The sequence below is a fragment of the Palaemon carinicauda genome, chromosome 31 (genome assembly GCF_036898095.1).
Source record: "Palaemon carinicauda isolate YSFRI2023 chromosome 31, ASM3689809v2, whole genome shotgun sequence".
Taxonomy (NCBI): domain Eukaryota; kingdom Metazoa; phylum Arthropoda; class Malacostraca; order Decapoda; family Palaemonidae; genus Palaemon; species Palaemon carinicauda.
In genome coordinates this window covers 63,703,926-63,726,620 of record NC_090755.1, presented here as the reverse complement: position 1 = coordinate 63,726,620, position 22,695 = coordinate 63,703,926, and the positions used below count along the sequence as shown (strand labels likewise).

At 33.2% G+C, this 22,695-nt stretch overlaps 1 protein-coding gene across 1 annotated transcript in view; it reads left to right on the top strand.

Annotated features, from left to right (window-relative positions):
- RyR (Ryanodine receptor) overlaps window positions 1-22,695 on the top strand; it is a 252,525-nt gene that overhangs the window by 134,849 nt on the left and 94,981 nt on the right. Inside the window, exons 54-65 of the mRNA XM_068355236.1 lie at window positions 1,202-1,352; window positions 1,861-2,010; window positions 2,266-2,401; window positions 2,570-2,815; window positions 6,287-6,476; window positions 8,041-8,314; window positions 8,689-8,868; window positions 9,086-9,238; window positions 14,940-14,966; window positions 18,870-19,031; window positions 19,312-19,536; window positions 22,138-22,247. Coding sequence (XP_068211337.1) covers window positions 1,202-1,352; window positions 1,861-2,010; window positions 2,266-2,401; window positions 2,570-2,815; window positions 6,287-6,476; window positions 8,041-8,314; window positions 8,689-8,868; window positions 9,086-9,238; window positions 14,940-14,966; window positions 18,870-19,031; window positions 19,312-19,536; window positions 22,138-22,247 — 2,004 coding nt within the window. The remainder of the gene's footprint in view (window positions 1-1,201; window positions 1,353-1,860; window positions 2,011-2,265; window positions 2,402-2,569; window positions 2,816-6,286; window positions 6,477-8,040; window positions 8,315-8,688; window positions 8,869-9,085; window positions 9,239-14,939; window positions 14,967-18,869; window positions 19,032-19,311; window positions 19,537-22,137; window positions 22,248-22,695) is intronic.

The window sequence follows — 22,695 nt, the reverse complement described above, 5'->3', positions numbered from 1 at the left end:
AACTCTCCAAGTTTTCTATCCTCAGAACAGTTCTTGTCTTTGGAAAGTAAAAGTATAAACTCAAAACTCATAGATCTGGTACTTAACTTTGACGGAGTGACAGTAGATTCCGACATCATGATAAAATCCTGGGTAAATCTGGGAAAAAGCACACACCGAAATAAGTGAACTTCTTAGCGCGAGTGCTATAAAAGGAGTGACGTCACTAGCGTGGGTTGGACTGTTGGTAGTAGACGGTGCTAGGTCTTGAACAGCACCTCGCTCTACAGGGATATTGAGAGGAGATATTTAAATGGTACGAGGCCTCTGGTTGTGATTAATTATCACGCCCCAGTTAATTATACCGACACCTTATTAGGTGAGCGAGCTGGGTTCAACCTAGCATTCCTAGACTATTTTTTCTCTGGTAAATTCATAGCAAGTTTTTACCTTAGAAATGATGTAAAAGGAGCATTTCACTGGGCGGCACAGGTCTGAGCCCAGAAATAGATTTTTCCTTCGTCAAAATCCCTTTTTTAGCTGGTAACGCCATAGTTTTCTTTAGTCTTGGACATGGGAACATCACAGTAACATGTTGGTTACTAAGAACTGGAAATTAAAAGTTTGCATGTTTCTGGTGTCTCGCTGTTATTCTCCCTGAAACATCCCACTTACCCTCAACTGTGCCATTTTCTTTCTCTGGTGAATTTCCAAACAATAAATTTTAGCCTTTGGATGCCTAGCTCCCCTGGATTCATGAGGGCATATATACTGCTGCCAGCATGCAATCAATGTTTTATTTTGATTCTAGAATGGAATGTCTAGAAATCTTTTAAGACCAGGAATGAGGGCTATATTTAGGGTGTGTTTGTAGAGAAATTGGTTTTGTTTCTGAAACAATGTTTTTAGATTTTCAAGAGTTCCAATTTATTATAAAAAGTCTGAAGTCTTAGTAATGAAAACGAATGCTAATGAGCAATTTCTTGAGAGAGGTCTGGTAAAATTTCCTATTAATAATATGCAAAATGATCAATGATGTTCCTTTCTCAATTCCAAACACAAAGAACAAGGAAATTAAATTTGAAAATGAATTAAATGTAAAGCTCATCTCCTATATCAATAATAGACCTATACAAAATGTCTGTTAAAAATCCTGTTTATATTTATCATAATTCTCAAGTGTTTCATATAAGGAGGATGACATTATCAATTTCTTTTCCAGCACAAACCGCAACTATTTCTTGGCAGTAGCTCTAACTACCAACATGGTGGGAGCTGCGTCACTCAAGGAGAAAGAAATGGTGGCTTCACTTTTCTGTAAACTGGCCAATCTCATGAGACTTAAACTTGTTTGCTTTGGGTCCGATACAAAGGTTGGTGTTACACAAGATATTTATGTTGGTTTCTTTAGGCTCTACCTTCATGAAAGGTTTATAAAATGTTTCAAAATTTTTATTTTATTTTTTAAATCAAAATTTTTTCTTTATTTATCTGCGGCTGGACTTTTCATTTATTTTTCACTGTTTTATCTTTTTGTATTCGGAATAATTTCGGACAATGTACTGTATAGTTTATTGTGTTGTTATTAATTTTTCTGGTGATAATTATCCATTGATGTTATTGTTTTGCTACCTTTTTTTTATGCTACTGAATAGTAAAATGAAATTGTAATAGATTTTATTTCAATGCTCGCCTGATTTATATTGCTTCTCTCTGGAAACTTTATTATATCAAACTTTGCTCCTTTAAAATAGAAAAGTTTCCCTTTTCATTCCTTCAATATACATAGTCCTCTAGTTTTATTTGAATTATTATTCAAATTAGTCTATCTTGTGACTCACCATGCTTCCCTCATCTTATTTCATTGTTATACCATTTCAGGTCACAGTGAAGTGCCTCCAAGTGATAGTTCGAGCAATTGATGCTAAAACCCTCACAAAGAATTTGCCCGAGTTTGTTCGTACCTCGATGCTCACCTTCTTCAATAATGCAGCAGTTGATCTTGAGTATTGTATTCATTGCTTACAGGAAGTGAGTTTAGATATGGTCTTTAACATCTGTTACCAAAAATTAAGAATTAATTAAAATATAATGCATAGTTTTCCTTTAGATTCTGATGGAGTCTCGGAAATTTATTAAGTGTATTTGAATGTGATGGAAATTAGTTTAATTTTCTTGAAAGGTTTTATGTATGGAATCTTACTAAAACAATAAACATATCTTCTCTGGTGCAAATTTCTGTATAGGAAATTTTTTATTAACAATATTATTACTTTCAATTTTCAGGGTAAGTATGCATACATCAGAGGTACTCATCTGAAGACATCTGCATCACTGAACTATGTGCAAACTGTATTACTTCCAGTCTTAACATCTCTATTTGACCATACGGCTGCTTGTGAATTTGGACAAGACCTCTTGTGTAAGTTTCAGTATTTTTTCTGTTGATTTAACATAAATGTTGGCTATATTAAAAGAATATTTTGGTGTAGTGATTGAAATTAAATTTTCACTAAATTTTAAGTACTATACAGTATATTACTATGTACTTTATTACATAAATTATGCTAATTTGTTATCTATTTTACAGTGGATGAAATTCAAGTCGCCTGTTACAAGATCCTTGCAGCTCTTTATCAACTGGGCACTGATCTGACCCTCGATGGTGGAAAGACTTTTATGAAGAAGGAGATTGACCGTCACCGACCAGCCATTGGCAATGCCTTGGGAGCCTTTGCTGCTACCTTCCCAATTGCTTACTTGGAGCCTATGATGAACAAAAATAATCCTTGGAGCATACATAATCGTATAGCTGACCAATCCTTAGAAGCTCAAGGTATGTTAAGAAATATTTGTAGTAAAATTTATAGAATAACTTATAAACCAGTAGAACCTCGCAATAAGGGACACACTTATAATGGATTTCGGATATAACAAATGAATTCAGATGACCAGAGTAGTGTTCGGTTGGCAAAGTTCACAGTAAGAAGTACGTTGTTGTAAGGTGTTAATGTTTATTTACATAAAGGTAATAAAACTTTTTTTTACCTTATTTATTATTGGCATATGTTCATAATAAGTAACTTATTTAAGGAATGATTCTATATCAGTGAAATGACATTTTTTTCTATGCTATCTCTTCTGGGAAATATAAACACACAGTTAATTTTCTTGTCAGCTGACTTTAAGCAACCGCTCTGAGGATATGCGTGCATGTAAATAACAAATAGTACTCTTAAGATATGAAAAATTATGTTATAACAAATATTGTTTTACTTACTGTATCTTTAGAACAAATGTTGTTTTACTTATGGTAGCCTTAGGAATTCAAAATAAGTAAAATAAAGCTATTTCTATAGTGAATCATGATTTTCTTACAAAGTCCAAAAGGGAAACAATCATTTTGCTTACTTTCATTGCTAAACGCAACAAACGAATGCATTTACACATTCAATAGATAACTAATGACACCAATAGCTATTAGTAAATTGTATGAAAATTGGTACATATTTTAAAACATACTCTACTGTATTGGTGTTTGGAGTATTTATTATAGGATGTTTTGAATTTGTTTAGTAATTATATGAGCCCAGCTGATATTTTTGTTAGCTGATTCAAGATATGCAAACACATTAATAAAAAGTATTCTTTATATAATTTCCAAACTTATTTAAATCATCTTATGATCGTCGTCGTCGTCGGCGCCCACTCGTGTCCGAGTATTGGGTTCTGTCGTTAGCCATCAGCCTCCTATCTAGAGATGAAAAGGGGTGGAGGAAATGACAGAATGCCAGTAGCTGGGTATATTGTTTTGGGTGGTCGTGGCTTTGCAACGGCCACGCACACACACTTGGCCCACACCGTTTTCACCGCGGCTCAAGACATATGAGACAGGTGGCTTCTACGATGTTGGTTGCATCGGGCTGCCGGGTTCTTGTTATGTCAAGGCCCGCCTTGTTGCCTGCCCGACAGGCATAGCCCTCTTCCGCCGGCGCTGGGAAGCTCCGCCGTTGGGGTCTTGTTTGGTTTGATTTTGGAGTTTTCCTTCTCCTAGCCTTTGCCTATCTTAAATAAAGGAGAAGGCCTATAGGGGGGTCCAGTCTTGGTCTGGCCTCTCAGAACTGGCCTTAGCGGTATGGTTGAGCCTGCCAGGGTGGATAAACTACCCCACCGCCATTGCCCAGCCCATCATTGAGACACTCAAGCCCCTCTACTGCAGCAAAGTGCTGGACCATCAGATAATTTCAAGTTTCATACAGATTATTAAAAGCTATTAGCTTTGTTAGTTATCACTTGCATGTGTAAATGGGTTTGTGCGTTCATTTTGATGGGCGATGAAATATAAATAAAGTGGTTTCCCTTTTGAGTATCGTAAGTAGGAGCAGTATGATACAGTATAGAATCGGCTTTGTTTTATTTATTTTTAATTTCTAAGCATACATTGCTATAAGTAAAACTAAATTTGTAATAACATCTTTTCACAACCGAAACTTAGCCTATACAGTACACAAATGATTTTGTGATTTAGCAGTCATTGTATACAACAAATATGAGAGAAATTAATTAAAATGTACCTTAATTTTTCACTTCATCTAATGTAAAGATCATCTTTAAAGCGGATATATGGTATTTAAATTAATTATGTCATCCAAGGATAAAAAACGAAAGCCCGATAATCTCAGTCGCTTGTTTTAATGTTATCCCAGATGTTGGGCATATATAGTATACCTGTAGTATATACATTTTTGCATGATTTTGCTTGACTTTATGCTTTGGGAAATATATTTTCGTTACAACAGACTACCGGTGATAATGGACAGAGTTGGACTTTAACCGAAAAAGAGAGTAGGCTGGCTTAAGACGTGTGTATTCCACAAGTGATCATATTTTTGTAATTGACCAGCAAAAGAAAAAATCTACAGAGTATGACAAACTACAGACATACATACATACATACACACACCACAGACACACACACACACACACACACATATATATATATATATATATATATATATATTTATATATATATATATATATATATATATATATATATATATATATATATATATATATATATATATATATATATACCCTTCCCAGCTATTAGTCTGTTATTGCAAGGTTCTACTGCACTGTATTCCCTAGTCATAAACAGATTTTAAATTGTTATCTCCCAAATAAATTATGATACTTGTTGAAATTAATCTTCTTTGTCTTTATCTTTCACCCATATCTTTATGGCATTGTTATTTCTTATAAGCCTATTAAAACAATCGTCTCATAACCATAATTATCTTTTGAAAAGGGATTGTGGTGAAACCTTCCTTGGAAAAGTATAAATGTGATTTAACAATACTGTATTTTTATTCAAAAGTAATGCGTTTTATGATAATTGCTTTGCTTCAATTTTTAAGCCGTTAAATTAATTATTTCTATTAATTTCCTCTGATGATTATATTGCTCATCTTTCGAATTGCATCACTTGTAAGTGCTTGCTGTTTTCTCAAACTCTACCAGCTCATCACCTAATATGGCATGTAGCCAGTAACTACGTCTACTACCTTATTTTGTATACTGTACTTTAAATACACTCTTAATAGTTCTTTGTCAAAGAATGTACGAATACCCTAAGACAATAGTCAAATTAAGATAAAAATAAAGATTGTATGGTTTGCGTATATCACCACTTACTGCTTACGAAGTTCTACGTAGAAAATCTTGTTATGCATGATGCAATCCTTAATATTTTTCTCATATCTCTATTTGGTTTTTATATTTAAAATAGTGGAAAATTATCCAAATATCAGAAATTATATCTTTGGAGTGGGATATATATTCACCTTTTGTTATGTTGCATAGCAGCAGACCATTTTTATTTTGGTTAACCAAAGAAAATGTTCCTTCTGCCTCTTGTTGAATTACTTACAATCCTTTACCTTCCTTTCATTTTCTTTATTCTCTTTTAACCGGGCAGACCAAATTCTTCTTTCCATAATCTCCATGCCTCCTCCCGGAATGCATTCATTTAAGTAGCCTTATAAGATTCCAAGAAATTATTTTTGGTCGGCTTGTTAAACATCCAGGTTATTAGTGAGTCTGTTATTTCTAAAATGTATTATTGCTGCAGTCTTTTGAGAACAGCATCTATAAACTTCTAAAGATTGTCAATATTCTTCAATGATTAAAAGAGCCAAAATTCCTTACATTTTAAGGTTATTCAATGTGCATTAATTTTTTACTTATCCTTAGATGTTATTTCTTGATATTGATAATTATTGAGTAAAATTTATCCCTTTGCTCTCAGAAATAATCGTTAAGATGGAGACAGCCATTCCCTCCTTGGAGACTCTGATCAAAGAAGTGGAGAAATTTGTAGAAGAAGAAGGAAAACATTCCGATTTGCCTCACATAATTGATGTCATCCTACCCATGTTATGTTCGTACCTTCCCTTCTGGTGGAACCAGGGACCAGATAATGTTAATCCATCTGAAGGGTAAGTTTTTACATTTTATTTTGAATTTTTATTTTGCTGGAATTTATGTAAGCTTAGTTGTCATTGCAAAACAAGTCAAAGCTATGTGATACGCTATTTCATTATAATTTTCAATGTTTATTTGATGTCAAGGTATCAAAAGAAAACATGAAGGGTTCTGGGAAATTTTGTACAACTCTTAACTTGTATAAAAGGAAAAATTCGACCAGCAGATATTGAACAGACAAATATAATACTCAACTTGGGAGCAGGGATCTCTAAACCGTCGGACATCTTCCAAAAAAAACAAAAAAACAACACAGAGCAAAACAAAACACGTCTGACCAACGCAAGTGCTGAGGAGGAATGAGGATGGGGGGTGGGGAGATGTAGGGGTAGAGAGGGGGGATGTTGATGAAGGAGAGGCCTAATTGGTGAGGGACCTATGGCCGTGGTTCAATCACGCCCCAGTTTTCTATACCGACACTCAAAGAGTGAGCGAGCTAGGTGCATCTCTTTTTTTCTCTGGTATATTCAGCAATAACTATGCCCTAGCGGAAAGGGGACAAGGCAAATAAAAAACAAAAGGTCTTCCGACATCGGGAAAATAACGATCCAGAACAACCAAAACGTATTCTTCTCCCCGAAATGGACTCAAAACAAAAAGGCTGGCAAGAAAGCTACCCACCGAACCGCCTACGGATCGACTAAGTAGGATATCAAACACAGTGCTAACAAACCTGAAGGGTATATTCGCTAAAATAATAAAAATGAATAAAATATGTTCATGCCAAAATATGAAATAGATGTCCAAAACATATATAAGGGCTTACAAATAGTATAAGGAACTAAATGCAAACCCGAAAAACAAAGAGATCACGAGGAAGCGACACAATGGCCGCAGGGAACCCTCGAAAGGAAACAACCAGCAGCGAAAACAAAAAAACCAAACACGGTTAAGAATAATAAGTGTCGCTACCTAGAAATCCCAAACAGACAAATATAATACTCAACTTGGGAGCAGAGATCTCTAAAACGTCGGACATCTTCCAGAAAACACAAAACAACACAGAGCTAAACAAAACACGTCTGACCAATGCAAGTGCTGAGGAGGAATGAGGATGGGGGGTGGGGAGATGTAGGGGTAGAGAGGGGGGATGTTAATGAAGGAGAGGCCTAATTGGTGAGGGATCTATGGTCGTGGTTCAATCACGCCCCAGTTTTCTATACTGACACTCAAAGAGTGAGCGAGCTAGGTTTATTCCTGGCATTCCATGCATCTCTTTTTCTGTGGTATATTCAGCAATAACTATGCCTTAGAAATGGTGCTAGCGGAGCATTTCACGGAGCGACACAGGTCGAGCTCTGAAAATAGTTTTATGATCAATAAATTGATAGTTGAGCACAATAATAACATAGAAGTTTATCATTCCTATCATCATCAAAATGAAATATGAATTCTGCACAAAAGAGAAGTTGAATTTTGATAGTCCAAAGGACTCTTTTCACCGGGCGTCACAGGTCTCTCCCCAGAAATAGATTTTTCCTTCGTCAAAATCCCTTTATTGTTTTTCCTCTTTTCAAGGAACCATGTCTCTGGAGTAACTTGTGAGCACATGAACCAACTGCTGCGTCTCGTCTTGCGCCTCATCATGTACCATGTGGGTGTAGAAAATGCTCCTTGGATGACACGTATTGCAGGCTACACTCAGCAGATCATCATTAATTCCAGTGAAGAGCTATTGAAAGATCCTTACCTACCCCTAGCAGAGAGAGTGTATAAGAGAACAGATCATATGTTCAATAAGGAGGAAAATCTCAGAAGCTTCTTGAAGTCATCCACTGAAGATACTAGTCAGGTAAGACTTATTTTTTTATTATCGACTTCCACGTATATATCTATAATACTTATAGTTTTATTGGCATATCTGTATTCTATTTGTGTATAAGAAAATATAGAAAATTTGGAATGTATTGGGTGGTGCTACATTATAGTATACATAATAGGCTTTGTGTAACCACTTTTTTATTCAACTTGTCATAAAATCTTGTATTCACTTTATAGCATTTAAGAATCTTTTGACCCATATTATTGTTGCTCTTGTTTTTGTATGACTGTTTATATTAGGACATCGCAGATTCTGGTTTCATTAGCTGTTTGTATAAATTCCATTATTTCTTTTAAGCTAAATCATTTTTTCTATGCTGAAATCTTTCATTTTCTGTGGTACAGGTTGAAGGTCAGCTTCAAGAGGAGTGGCAGTTACTAACTCGAGACATCTATGCATTTTATCCTTTGCTCATCAAGTATGTAGATCAGCAGAGAAATCAGTGGCTCAAAAACAGTGTACCAGAAGCAGAAGATGTCTACAACAGAGTGGCTAGCATCTTCCATATATGGTCTAATTCTCAGGTTGGTGTATTTTTTTTATTTTCAAACTGTATTGAAATTGATTGCTGGACTATTTTTATGACATTAAACATTATGTTTCATCATTGATTATATATTCTCAGAAACAAGGCTAAATCTGTCCTCATGTACTGTAATTCATGCATAAAAATTTAGTGCATGGTAGCTATTTAGGCACCCAAAGAATTTTTCCAACATAATTTGTGTTTGCGCATTTCAGTACTTCCGTCGTGAGGAAACCAACTTTATTAGCCAGAATGAAATTGACAACATGACACTGATTATGCCCACTGGATCAACTCGTAACCGAAGCGCTGCAATGTCCGAGTCAAGTGGAGGTGGAGGAGGAGGGGGAGGAGGTGGGAAGGTAAAGGTAATACATAGTCCGCCCGGAGCGCTTTTCCTTTCTTTATTTTTTCAGCTGTTATAAAAATGATTTAGCAAGAAGCCATGCTAAATGGGAAATGATTTTGGAGTATGGTTTTTGCCCTTTTTATTTGTTTGGGGAAAAAGATAAAAAGAAATTTATTCAACAGTTTTCTCGATCAATTTTTGGAAGATATTTTGTTTGATCTGGACAGTTAGGTACAGTTGATTGAATCATTCTGAAATTTCAGTTATATATAAGTGGTAACTTTGTCTCCTATGTTCTATTATAATGGGATATTTCTGATAATGAGGCACTATGCATTAAAGGGAAATCTCTTAATCATGCATTATTTGGTGCTACTCGTTGAAAGGATACATATTTCAATGAAGCTCATCTGCTGTGCACCTGCCTTCCTTCTCGAAGCTTGTTTGTATCAACATATATTACTGTAAAGTATTAAAAAACTAAACCTCCCATTATTTCTATGAACCTTCCTTGGTGTTCATAATTTTCATATATGTCTTTTAATAATGTATTTTAAGACATTATTATTAAACTGTTTTATGATTTTACGAGACCCAGCGAACGTGGATCATGATCAACTAAAAACGATTTTCTTGGACAACTTTGCTGTAATTTCAAAGAAATCCAGAAGACATTTCTGGGCTCCGACCTGTGCCGCTCAGTGAAATGCTCCTTTTACATCATTTCTAAGGTAGAAACTGCAGCAGTTTCTACCTTAGAAATTATGTAAAAGGAGCATTTCACTGGGCGGCACAGGTCTCTCGCCCAGAAATAGATTTTTCCTTCGTCAAAATCCCTTTTTTAGGTCACTATCTGAATAATAAAAAACTGCAAAAACCCTGACAATCTGAAGAGTGCGTACTAATTTTACCAAGTTACTGAAGAAGTTGAAATGATATGCGTAGCATGTTCTTGTCGGTAGATACTAGTTGATCTCATTACTTTAGTAGAGGCATAAGTATATTGCAAGGGAAGAAAAAGGAAAATTTTTAAGGTTTTAAGGGGTATCGTTGACATACAAATTATCCTCAAACAAAAGCAATATGAAAATTTGGAGGTTCATAGAAATAATTTTTTCTTTTCTGCATTAAATTCTTGGAGTAATTAATATAAGTTTTCTCTTGAGAAAGAGGATTCTTCCCATTTTCCGAATGCTCGTGACTTGATCGAGTGATTCTTTTCCTTTTGTCGTAAATACAGTAATATAAGTTTTCTCTTTAGAAAGAGGATGCTTCCCATTTTCCAAATACTCGGGTCTTGATCGAGTGATTCTTTTCCTCTTGTAACTCTTTTATTTATTTTAAGTGTGGGTCTATACAATATATTGTTTTTTTGGGAAAAATTATGATAGTTTTCTGTTATTACTGTCTATTTCGTTAATGGGTTATCGTTCTAAAATTTACGGATAATATATGCAATGAAAGTGTTTGATTTATTGTATTAACGAGAATAATTTTTATAGTTCACAAAGATATATGTTTGGGATTCAACTAATTGTTATACCAAGGCATTTGAGAGTATCCATTTATCTTCCTGATTGCTTAGTAATGTTTGATGTTACAGAAAGCAGTTATGGTTACATGTAAGTCAAATCTATTGTGGTTCTGACTCTTAAATCATTTATATTTCACAAGAGTTGAGTATATTTTTGGTCATATAGTGGTTTTATGAATCTTGATGGAAACTCACTGATGTTCTATTGGTATAGATGTCATGTGAAGCTTACTGAATTTATGTAGATCGGATTATTGAGATATATCTTTTGTTTTACATACCTTTGTTTTCTAAGTGTACAGTTATTATTTTTACCTCTGCCAAGGAGGTATTGCAATCAAGTCTATTTGTTTGTGTGTCTGTGGACAGGATCATGTCAAAACTAGTTGATGGATTTTGATGAAATTTTTACCGAAGATAGGCCTTAAGACATGGACAACCCCATTGAATTTTGGAGCTGATCCGGATCCGGATTCTAGATCCATATTTTCATTTTTCGTGTGTCTTTGGACAGGATTACGTCAAAACTTCTTGACGGATTTTGACAAAATTTTCACCACAGATATATCTTCAAGTCATGGACAACTCCATTAAATTTTGGAGATGATGCGGATCCTGATTCTAGATCCGGATTTGCATTTTTTGCCATTTTAAAGGTAATATCAAAACTACGTAACAGATTTTGAAGAAACTTTCACCACAGATAGATCTTAGGTCATGGACGACTCCACTAAATTTTGAAGATAATGAGGATTTGCATTTTTCGCCATTTTAAAGGTGACTTCATAACTATTCAACGGATTTTGACAAACTTTTCTCCACAGATAGATCTTAGACCATGGATGACCCCTTTAAATTTTGGAGGTGATCCGGGTTTGCATTTTTCATCATTTTAGAGACATCAAAACTACTTGATAGAATTTAAGAAAATTTTCACCACATAAATCTTAGGTCAGGGATGACCCCATTAGATTTTGGAAGTGATCCGGATCCGGATTCTAGTTTATCTATTCATTTATTTATGTCTGTGGACAGAATTACGTCAAAACTTCTCAACGAATTTTGATGAAGTTCTTGTCAGATCTTAGGCCATGGACAACCCCATTAAATTATGGAGATGATCCGGATCATGATTATATGGCTGTATTTGCTTTTTTGCCATTTCAAAAATAATGTTAAAACAAATTGACAGATTTTGGCAAAATTTCCTCCACAGATAGATCTTAAGCCCTTGACGACTCCATTAACCTTTGGCGGAAGTCAGAAATCTCTTATTATTATTATTATTATTATTATTATTATTATTATTATTATTATTATTATTATTATTATTATTATTATTATTATTATTATTATTATCATCATCATCACTTACTAAGCTACAACCTTTTTTGGAAAAGTAGGGTGCTATATGCCCAAGGGCTCCAATAGGAAAAAATACTTAAAACAAGACAATAAATGAATTAGAATATATCCGAAAGGTAAACTGATCACCAAAAATATTAAAAGACTTTCTCAATAAGCCAAGATTTTCTGCAATTGAAGAAGAAACAGACCAAGCTCAGTTAAAGAAACATCATCAATTTGAAGATCTGGATGCTGAGGAGCCACTGTCCTCGACTTAAAATCATTTGTAGATATTTTGTTAGTCTTATTCTTTATACTTTGTAAAGTCCCTGTATACTTATCAAGGATTCCAGTACTTTCAGTCTCTATATAAGGTGTTGATATATGACATTCTATATGAGGTCTTTATTTTACCAATAGATTTAAGACTGTTAACCCATCCTCAAAGCTTCCATAGGTTTCAGTGGTATAGAGGAGTCTGACTTACACTGGGGCAAATACACAACTTGAATTTTGAAGCACTAATCTCTTGGTGCAATACAGCCATCAGTCCATTGGGAACTGCATGGTCATTAATTCATACTTTCACATCAGTAATATGTACAGTAGTTCCTAATCTCCAATATTACAGAAATAGGGTCAGTGATGATCTGATGTTACTAAGGTGATCATTTAATTTAGAATAATCAGAATTCACAGCATTTACCAATAAATCACTTTCTCTTTTGTAATTCAGTTGGCTTGCATTTTGGCGATGATTTTGGTTCTGTAACCTATTTTTCTGTGAGACTTCAGTCCCAAGAAAATTTATGTGGATGTAATTGTTCTTGATGATGGTTAAAGTTATAGTGGTTCCTATGGGTATACAAACCTTTTGGCCTTTACTTTAGAGAATGTCTTCAGCGAAGCTGGATCTACCATTGAATTTTTCACAATGTAATTAATGACAGATGGTGTGCGTGGGCCAGAAGGCCCGCCCACCCACCTGTCAAAGACTCGCCACTTTTGTCTTCGGCTGCAGCAAGTACAAACGTACAAGGCTGTTTAATCTTTTTCTAGTACATTTATTTTGAAAAGTTATATCAGCTTCATGTATGCAAATAGAATGGAGCAGGAACAATTACATTTTTTATTTGGTAACTCATAGATGTAAGTCTGTGATGGAAGGTAGAATGAGTAGCTCTTCTCCTTCGTCTTTCCTTCCCCTTTACAGTTACTTGCTGGATTTGGCTTGGTGCTAGTAAGCTACACTTTTGACCTCCATTCTTTTAAATCTAACGAAGTATCTATCCATCCCTTGACAAGGAGGTTGGCCGAATAAATACTAACTCATTGATCATCATACACCAGGTACTGTATATTATTCTACTAACACTACTGGGGAAGGGATTCCTCCTTTGACCATGTACCAATCCTCTTGTACAGGTCAGGCCTTATCAGCCCAATCATCCCTATGATGGACAGATAGAAGGTTGCTGGAGTCATCTCCATTTCTCCCATACGGGACCATGAAGATTGACATTTCCAGGGAAGAAAAAGTCCCAACCAGTTCGGTTCTAGGACGACTTCCAACCCACCAATTTGCGAGTCTCCTCATTTTAAAGGATGGAAAGTTTGTTTACATGTAGAAACAAATAAATAAGTAACATGTCCTTTGAAGTTAGACTTCCCATCTCAATGACCTCTCTGTCTTGAGCCGAAGGTCAAAAGTGAAAAGTCTTTGACATTATTATTATTATTATTATTACTATCCAAGCTACAACCCTAATTGGAAAAGCAAGATGCTATAAGCCCAGGGGCTCCAATAGGGAAAAATAGCCCAGTGAGGAAAGGAAATAAGGAAATAAATAACTGAAGAAAACAAATTAACAATAAATCATTCTAAAAAAAGTAATGTCAAAAGAGATATATCATATATAATCTATTAACAACGTCAACAACAAAAATGTCATATATAAACTATAAAAAGACTCATTAACAAATTAGACAGCTGGTAAATCTCCTCTGAAGACATTCCCTATTTTAAAGGACTCATATTTGTATAGCTAGGCAATATACAAATTACTTTTTTTAAATTTTGTATTTTAAAATGGTGGCTTACAATGGATTTTAAAGGAAAAAATGTATTTTTCTAATACTACACTTATTCTAAGAGTTGTACCTGTACATGACAATTCTTTTGATTGCTAGACTGGTGATACTGATTCTAAATAATTGTTTATATAGTTCAAATTTTACATATAATTTACAACACTTGTGTTTTGTATTTTTCTAAGACACTTATACAACCATTGCATTGAACCACTAGTAGAGGCATTACGTTAAAGAGTGATTTTATTTTAATAGAGTGAGGACAACAAACACCTATTGTATCCTTTTTATGAATCAACTAGGTATTTTCTTATGATTCAATAATGGTAAAGATCACTGAAAGTAATTCTTTAAGAAGAGATTCTGCATTTCTACTAAAGATAGTTTAGTAATAGCAGACATATAGAAGAAAACAGAAAACAATGCTATTCATTCAATACAGTATTCTTCAATCTCTGAATATTAAGAGATTATCAACCCATGAGGAGCTTTATCGGAATATATTTTATCTCCCCTTAACTACAGCTTCATGCAGTTGTTGGTTATTTTATCTACATATCACAATACTGTGCAATATTTTATAAACTATATATCGCATTATATTCTTATATGAAATCAAGATTAATTTTCAAAAATGATCTACAAACAGTCTCCAGTACTGTAATGCATAAATATTTTTTCATTTTTCTTATTGCACATGTTTTGTACACATTTTTCATGTTGTATCTTATGTTTCGTCTTTGTTTAGCAAGCAGGAGTACCACCCTACATGCCAGTATGTACCAATGTTTATTTCAAGTGTTGTCATTTCAGTTTCCTAAAATTTTGCTCTCACTTTTCTACAAAAAGATTCATATTTTATCTCAATTTTTTTATCAAATTTGTTATTTATTTTATCCACAATTATAAGTAAAGTGCTTTACCATGTGAAGGTTTTAATGGAAAGCTAATATTTTCAGCAGATACTGTGCCAAGCATATGAATCAGCAGTCTTGTATTTAGTGTCAAAGTTTCCTTTGGTTGTTATATTTAGTACATACATGAATGTTTTCCATGAATATCAGTCATTTGCTGTGGCATGATTTGCATGATTCCAAATTCAAGGAACTATAATTTTTTTACTCCGTGAAATCAGACTAATTACATCTGATTCACAAATAGTATGCTGTCTCTCCTATTGTACATCATCTTATAAAACCTGTCATAGACTACTTTACTGTACATACAGTACTTTCAGTAGATCTTTAACAAAAGTTTACTTTTTATTTTACACAAACAATTACAAGTACTGTAATGTACATCTCCCAAAGATAAAACATTGTGTACACTTACATATACATGTATTTCAACATGCCATTAAGAGAAGAAAATTTTAGTCTTTTAGCTCAGATTTATTCAATAAAATTCAGCTGTCTTTAATAAAGGCTTTATGAGATATATCTTATAATACTGGATGCCCTGAAATTGAATGTGTACTGTGCATCTATATTACATTAGTTGGTAATGTTTATCAATATTTGTTCTGTCTGTTTTACTCTTTGTAGATATGCCACTTTCTTTGGCTAAAAGCTCATTATCCAGTGTTATATATATATATATATATATATATATATATATATATATATATATATATATATATATATATATATATATATATGTATTGCATATGTATTAATGTATTTTATGTGTACTTATATATGTAATAAACTCATGAATATATATTATGCATAAAAGTGATGTATGTATAAGAATACTATTTTTGCACGGTAAATGCTACTGTTCTTTACATAAATATAGAACTATACTGTATATCTTGCAAATTTTCAGTTGGAAATTTTTATCGTCTCTCAGAGTAAGATTTTTTTACCCAGTTTTTTTCAGCTTTTTGATACTTTTGATTTTCCTGCTGTCTCCTTGCCACCTGAACTATGATCTCATTTTTCTTGTGTCATGGTAAAAGTACCACAACCTGTAGCGCTCCGGGTAGCATGCACAGTTTTTTGGTGCATAGTAATTTGAAATTACCCTAGAATCTTAGTTTGTGGTTTGTAATTCTTCATTAGTTCTTTAGTATCCTACACGTTTGAAACCGTAGTAAAATCTCTAATATTAAATACCCTGTGACGAATGGTTTGAATTGGAAAAGCACAAGGTATTGAATATCATGAAAAAATTTTGTATTTTGGTTGATTTTTCTTTTGTTTTTTTCTGGAATTTTTTTTATCTCTTGGTTGGTGATGCTTAGGAATTAAATTCCCCAAGTTATTGGGACTTTTTTACCTATAGCTTGGTTATATATTTAGTTTCATTTGCAACTCATTTTGCTCAGTTGTTTTTTCTGATGATTTTCATTTGCTTTTCATTGTCCTTTTAGATAATCTTGCAGGGATTCTTTTAGTAGTATTTTGTTACATTATATAGTTTCATTTTTTATTTCCTTATTTGGTTGTTGTTTATCAATATTTTTCTTTAGTATTTTTTCATACATTCTATTATGTTGGGCCTTTGTATTTCTGTTTTTATTGTTTGGAAACATTTGGTTTATTGGTTTATTTCTTTGAAATTCTTTGTTTTATAGTAACAGCAATTATAGAATCCCATATGCTATCATACCTCTGTGCCAATTTCCTTCATGCATGCGTTGTATTTACCGAGTGGATTTGATTTTAGGTTCCCTTTATATTAGTAGAAAATCTTGGAGTAAAGATCTTTGCCTCTTTAAAAAAGACATTCACATTTCTTACTTAAATGTCTCGTTTTCTCACATAACTACAACCAAGGGTTATATGTTGATGTTCATACGACAACAGAAAGCTTACAACTTTATAAATGCTGGTCAGGTTGAATCTTAATCCTAAAGAATCGAAGTGGTTGCTCATTTTTTTCATGAGATCTCCTTCTGTACCATGTCACTTTCCGCTATAGTTGTTTCATTGCTTAGACACACTGTTGGTAGAGCCCTTGCCTTTCACACTATTATTTAAAGCATTTGATTTTTATTTCACATTTTATATTGGCTAAATCATCATCATTATTATAATGAGATAAATGCACTTTTATGTCCAATGAGAGGAAGTAATTTCAGTTGCCTGTAATTCTGCCACAGAGCCATATATGGTCAGACAAACGTTTGAAGTACACAAGACGTGATCATTATCATTCACTAAATTGCTTAGAGAGAATATTTGTTTTAATGACCAGCTTCAGTATTATTATTCAAACAGATTGATGAAAATATGAAGTCTAGCTTTATTATTATTATTATTATAAATAAGCTTAATGAAACTGCTATTTGTTACATCTAGATTCTTGTGGAGCTCACCCTAAAGGTAATGCTCAAAATTAAATGTTCAATTGCGTGGGTTAGAAGGGATCACAAATTTTTACCCAACTTCATCTTCATATTCTTATTTCATGGTAATCATTAGGGTTTGTCAACATCATTCACATAAAAGCAAACTATAAGTTAGTCTAATATTTTATGATGTATGGCAAAGAAAGTAAAGTATTCTCAGGTTTCATTATTCAGAGAGATGTATCGTTATGAATGCAGGCAATAATTTATTCAGATCCAATCTAACTTTCACCTACCAAATAGCAGGTTACTTTTATTTTGATAAAGTTCAAAGATATTAAAGTGGTTACCAACACTTAAAGGATGCTTTACATTATTAAATGAAAAATACCTTTGTTATTGATTAGGAATATCTAAAGAATATTATTATACACACACATCTGCTAATTTAATTTACTTAAGATACCACACAGATTTACTTTGCTAAAATTAAGTAAAACATCCATGTAAATGGTTTTGTTTCTGCAATTCATATTATTATGGGCCTGCTATTGGTATACAGTACAACACAATTTCCCCCTAACAAGATTTATGCTATGGATGTTACTGCAAGTAAACAAAATAGCACTATTATGAGAGTTATTCAGAAATGTGAAAAGTAAAAAGAGACCTTTACTGCAAGATTTCATAATTTTGAAATTATTTATAGTTAGAATTGAAGTTGTCTTGAAAACCCAAATGAATAGTTGGAATAGTTACCCAGTATCCCTTTCCTCTAATGCCTCATTAGTTAGTTTCTGTTCCCTATTCCATATATGTTTACTTATTGGCATGGTAGGTTATTGCATACTTCAGAGAAATGGTAAATCTTGCTTCTTTCAGGTTGTAAGATGATTTCTATAGTCTTTCAAAAATGATGCCGTAAAGGATTTTGACACTACTGAACTGTATTAGAATGTTGATTCCTACAGTAATTAAAAGATATAATGAGACCACTAAGATCAGTTTTCTTGCAGATTAAATTTTAGTTTTAATTTTTGTTTTGACTTATTTAGAATTACTATCAAAATATGTATTTGTTCATATTCCCATTTCGCTTAGAAATACTCGAGTTACTTTTGAGCTTGTAATTTCTTACACACCTCTTTGGAACTTATTGTTGTTTGGTATAAATTGCCATATTAAAAAGTTCTTCATTTTACTTGAGAATAAGTATCAGTTTTTCTCATAATCTTATTTGCATTGTTATTCCTTGATTTCGTATCATATATGCATCTATATTTATTCTTTCTTTAGAAATCTACTTTTGAAGAAAAGTCATATAATTTAGGAAAATAGATCTCTTGAGAAAATGATACAGGAAGTTTGTCACCCAACTTTCAGAAGAAGAAGAAGCGCGCTGGAGGCAAGAAGGTCAACAAAGATAAAGAGTTAGCTTCATCCCTTATGGTAGCGTGTTTGAAGCGCCTCCTTCCTGTTGGCCTAAATCTTTTTGCTGGAAAAGAACAAGAATTAGTACAACATTGTAAGGAGAAATTCTTAGCGGTATGTATAGATTTTTTCACATGCAAGTAAAATATCTAAAACAATATTCTGAACTGGTTTCAAATAAGTGCTCACTGTATGCAGATATTTTTTTTAGCCTGAACTTAATCCAGAAATTAATTTATTTTATTTCTATTGATTTACATCACTGCATTGCATTATGTCTAAATGGATTGATAAATAAGTTAATGTTATTATCATGATGTTTATAATTACTTAAAAAGTGAAGAGTCCTCGTATTCTTGTCATGAGTAGCAAAATGTAAATTTCTCTTCTTCAGAGAGTAAATGAGGCTGAGATATTAGAATTTGCAAAGACTCAGCTGACATTACCGGACAAAACTGACCCAAGTGATGCCATGAACTGGCAACACATACTTTACTCACGCCTTGGAGGGGGAAGAGTCCCAAGAGAGGACGATGATGATAAGAAGATTGTCCCCACTGTTGATGACACTGTGGAGAGAATTGTGGCAATGGCTAAAGTCCTGTATGGCCTTCACATTGTAAGTAATAATTTTAGTGTTTATTATCCATGAGAAAGTTTTAGTCCCTCCGGTGGAGGTAAAGAAGCATTGTTTAAGCTGTAATAGAGTACTTAGTAGAACAAGATGTTTTATTGTTGTGTGGTTCATATTAATGCAAATGATTTCTTTGTCATAATTCATATTCATTTTTTTCTTTCCCTAAAAACAATTTCGAGGTCATATTTTTTTTCGGGTGGTTATATTCTCATTGCACACTTGTAATTGCTTCTTATCACAGGGAAATTTCATGCCATCATGTTGAATTATAATCTCATGTAAGTTAACTACAGGAATATTACAGTATAGTGGTTTGGAAAAGGGATGAGTTTTGTTATCTTAACATATAACTCAAAGGTTTCTCCCAACAGAAGCACTTTGAATTTGTTGATTTGAATTTCATAGTGCAAGGTCTTTTTATTAGAAAAAAAGGTCTTCTCCATGAAGTTTTCTTTTAACAAAAAATCTTCAAATTTATCATATACCTTATAGTTAAGTGTTAAATCTCTTTATTATTTTTAAGAGCCCCCCATGATGTTTATACTTGATTCCTGTCAAAGCTCTATTCCTATCGATATTTATACTATAAATGTTAAAAGTAACAGTTGTCTTTCCTTCCAATAGACTTGGCCCTCCAATATAGCAATGAGACAATCTAGCAGCTAATAGCAATAAGAATGGCTTTAGCACACTGTACTATCTTGTGTTTTTCATTCTCTACATTGTTTTTTATATGGCTGGTTGTACCCCGTAAGTTTTTATTGCTTTTAGAAATGTCATTAGAGGACATAAGAGTATAATATATTTTTAGCCTACTTTCAGAGCTAAAATTAATTTCAAGACCAAAGGTTAGTTATAATTCTTTCAGATTCCCTCTTAAGAAAAAGAAGTTAGTATTTCATTGCAAAATAGGTTTCTTTGTCCTGTAAAAAGCATTATGTATTATTTAGACAAAACTACAAACTTTATTATTTATTAATTCATTTTGTGGGATTAGAAATCCAAATGATCATGTGTCCACAAAGGCTGTTTTCTTGCTAAAAGTTTGGCCACTGAGGTTCCAAGTCTGATGAAAGATTTGTAGGTTAGGGTTCATGATATTAGAAGTGCAGCTACATCTTTTAATTTTAACAGAAATTTTTTTGGAAATGGTTTAAATAAAGGCTTAATTAAGTAAAACTTCAGTATTTGCTAAATGTTAACTTGAATAATAAAAATATTTAGCCTTTATTTGCTATAGTAGCTGCTTGAATAACAGTTAGTTTTATTGATTATATAATAAAACATTCTTAGTTTAAGCTTCACGGTGTTTGGGTTACTTCATATAAATACTGTAAATAATTAGGTAATAAGGTAATATTTAGGGAAAATCTGGAAATTCAAGTTTTAAACCTTTAATGTATAGTTCCTATAGGAATTTTTCTTTGGAATGAGTCTTAGCAGCAGCTCAGTGACTTAGCAAGTTGGTTTTTGTCAAGCCTTATCTCAGAAAAACCTGTTTTTCTTTCAAAATTGTTAGGTTGTAGGTGCTGTTGTAGCTGTAGGAGATGTAATATAAAGAAGTTTCTTTTATATGTGTTAATTTGATCAAGTTTTTTTGTCTAAATACAGTATACAGTGTTGGGTAATACAGTATATATTAAAGTGTATAGTTTGATGGTGCGGTTGTATTTAGGGACACAATCTGGAGGGTTAAGTTATAACAGGCTTAGTTTGATGACAGTTTGTTACCTTGGTACTTGGCCAAGAAGTGAGTCTCAGGTGCCAGATAAATTTATTATTTTATGACTTTACATTACCTATCTTTTTCCCTTACTGACACTCTTCCGTCAGAGTTGAGGAGTCAGCACTATGAGCATCTGAGGAGTTTCATAAAAATAACTATAAATTTTATCATAGAATTTATTTCTATACTCATCTGATATGCTTATACAGAACAGTACATGCCCACCCCATCCTCCCCACTGGACGAGTGATGTAAAGAGTATATTGATATAGTTTCAGCTTAGAGACTGAAAAAACAAAAGATCTGCAATGTACAGTGTCGAGATTATTGCCATTAAATGCCAGATTATCTCGTTGCTTTAGCAAAGGCCTAAGCCTGTTAAAAGGAAAGAAAAACCTAAATTATTCAAAATTCTCCTGCTCCACCTTTATAGAGTTTTTGTATATATTGTATAATATATTTATTTGGGTATTTATTTACAATCGTCCTGCTCCAGCTTTATAGAATTTTGTGTATACAGTACTATATAATATATTTATTAGAGTGAAAAATTAGATTGTAAATATAATCAAGGTAAAATAGATTTGAGAGAAAGTCTAAACAGTTTTCAGGAAGAAAGGGGATAAACTATACACTTGGAGTATGTGTAATTCCATAGAGGGTTCACAGGGTTAATGAAAAAGCTTTAATGACATGATATGGTATAAAGATAGATAGGTGAGAAATATGGAATTTTAATTTTAGAATTTATTACTCAGATATCGTGAACGTAAGTAAAGTTCAGTAGGGCAAATTGTTCAGTGATTATAATTAGTAAAGTAGTTCTAGCTATGTAACTATGTGGTGACCCTCTCCAGATTGACCATCCCTCGACAACGAAGGAAGTATGGCGGTCAGTGGTATCAATGCAGAGAAAGCGTGCCATTTTGGCATGCTTTAGGCAGACTTCCTTACACATGATGCCCAGGTACCTGGGTTTCTACGAATGGCATATTCCATCAACAACTTGGTTATATTGTCAGGAAGACCTTCATATAGAAACACTTGAGTTCTCTCTGATATTAGCCCCTCAGGGAGTACTCGGGAAACTTTGATGACTCTTGAAAGTGTGTCACTATAACAAATAAACTTTGTTTAAGTTTCCAGAAGTGTTTCTGAAGGCTGAACTTGACGTTTGCAGTGGCAACGATCAGAATGGATGCAGTTTATTCTACACCTGTTCTGTATTAACATACTCTTAGATGCTGTTCCATGTAGAGTAAACTTTAACAGGTGAATATATTTAAATGAGGAAATTATTGTAAGTGTTCACATTTGAGAGCTATCTAAATTGTTGACAGTTTTTATTAATTCATATATGGATAATACATTTATATATTGGATAAAATCACTTTATTTTTTATAAAATAGCCTTG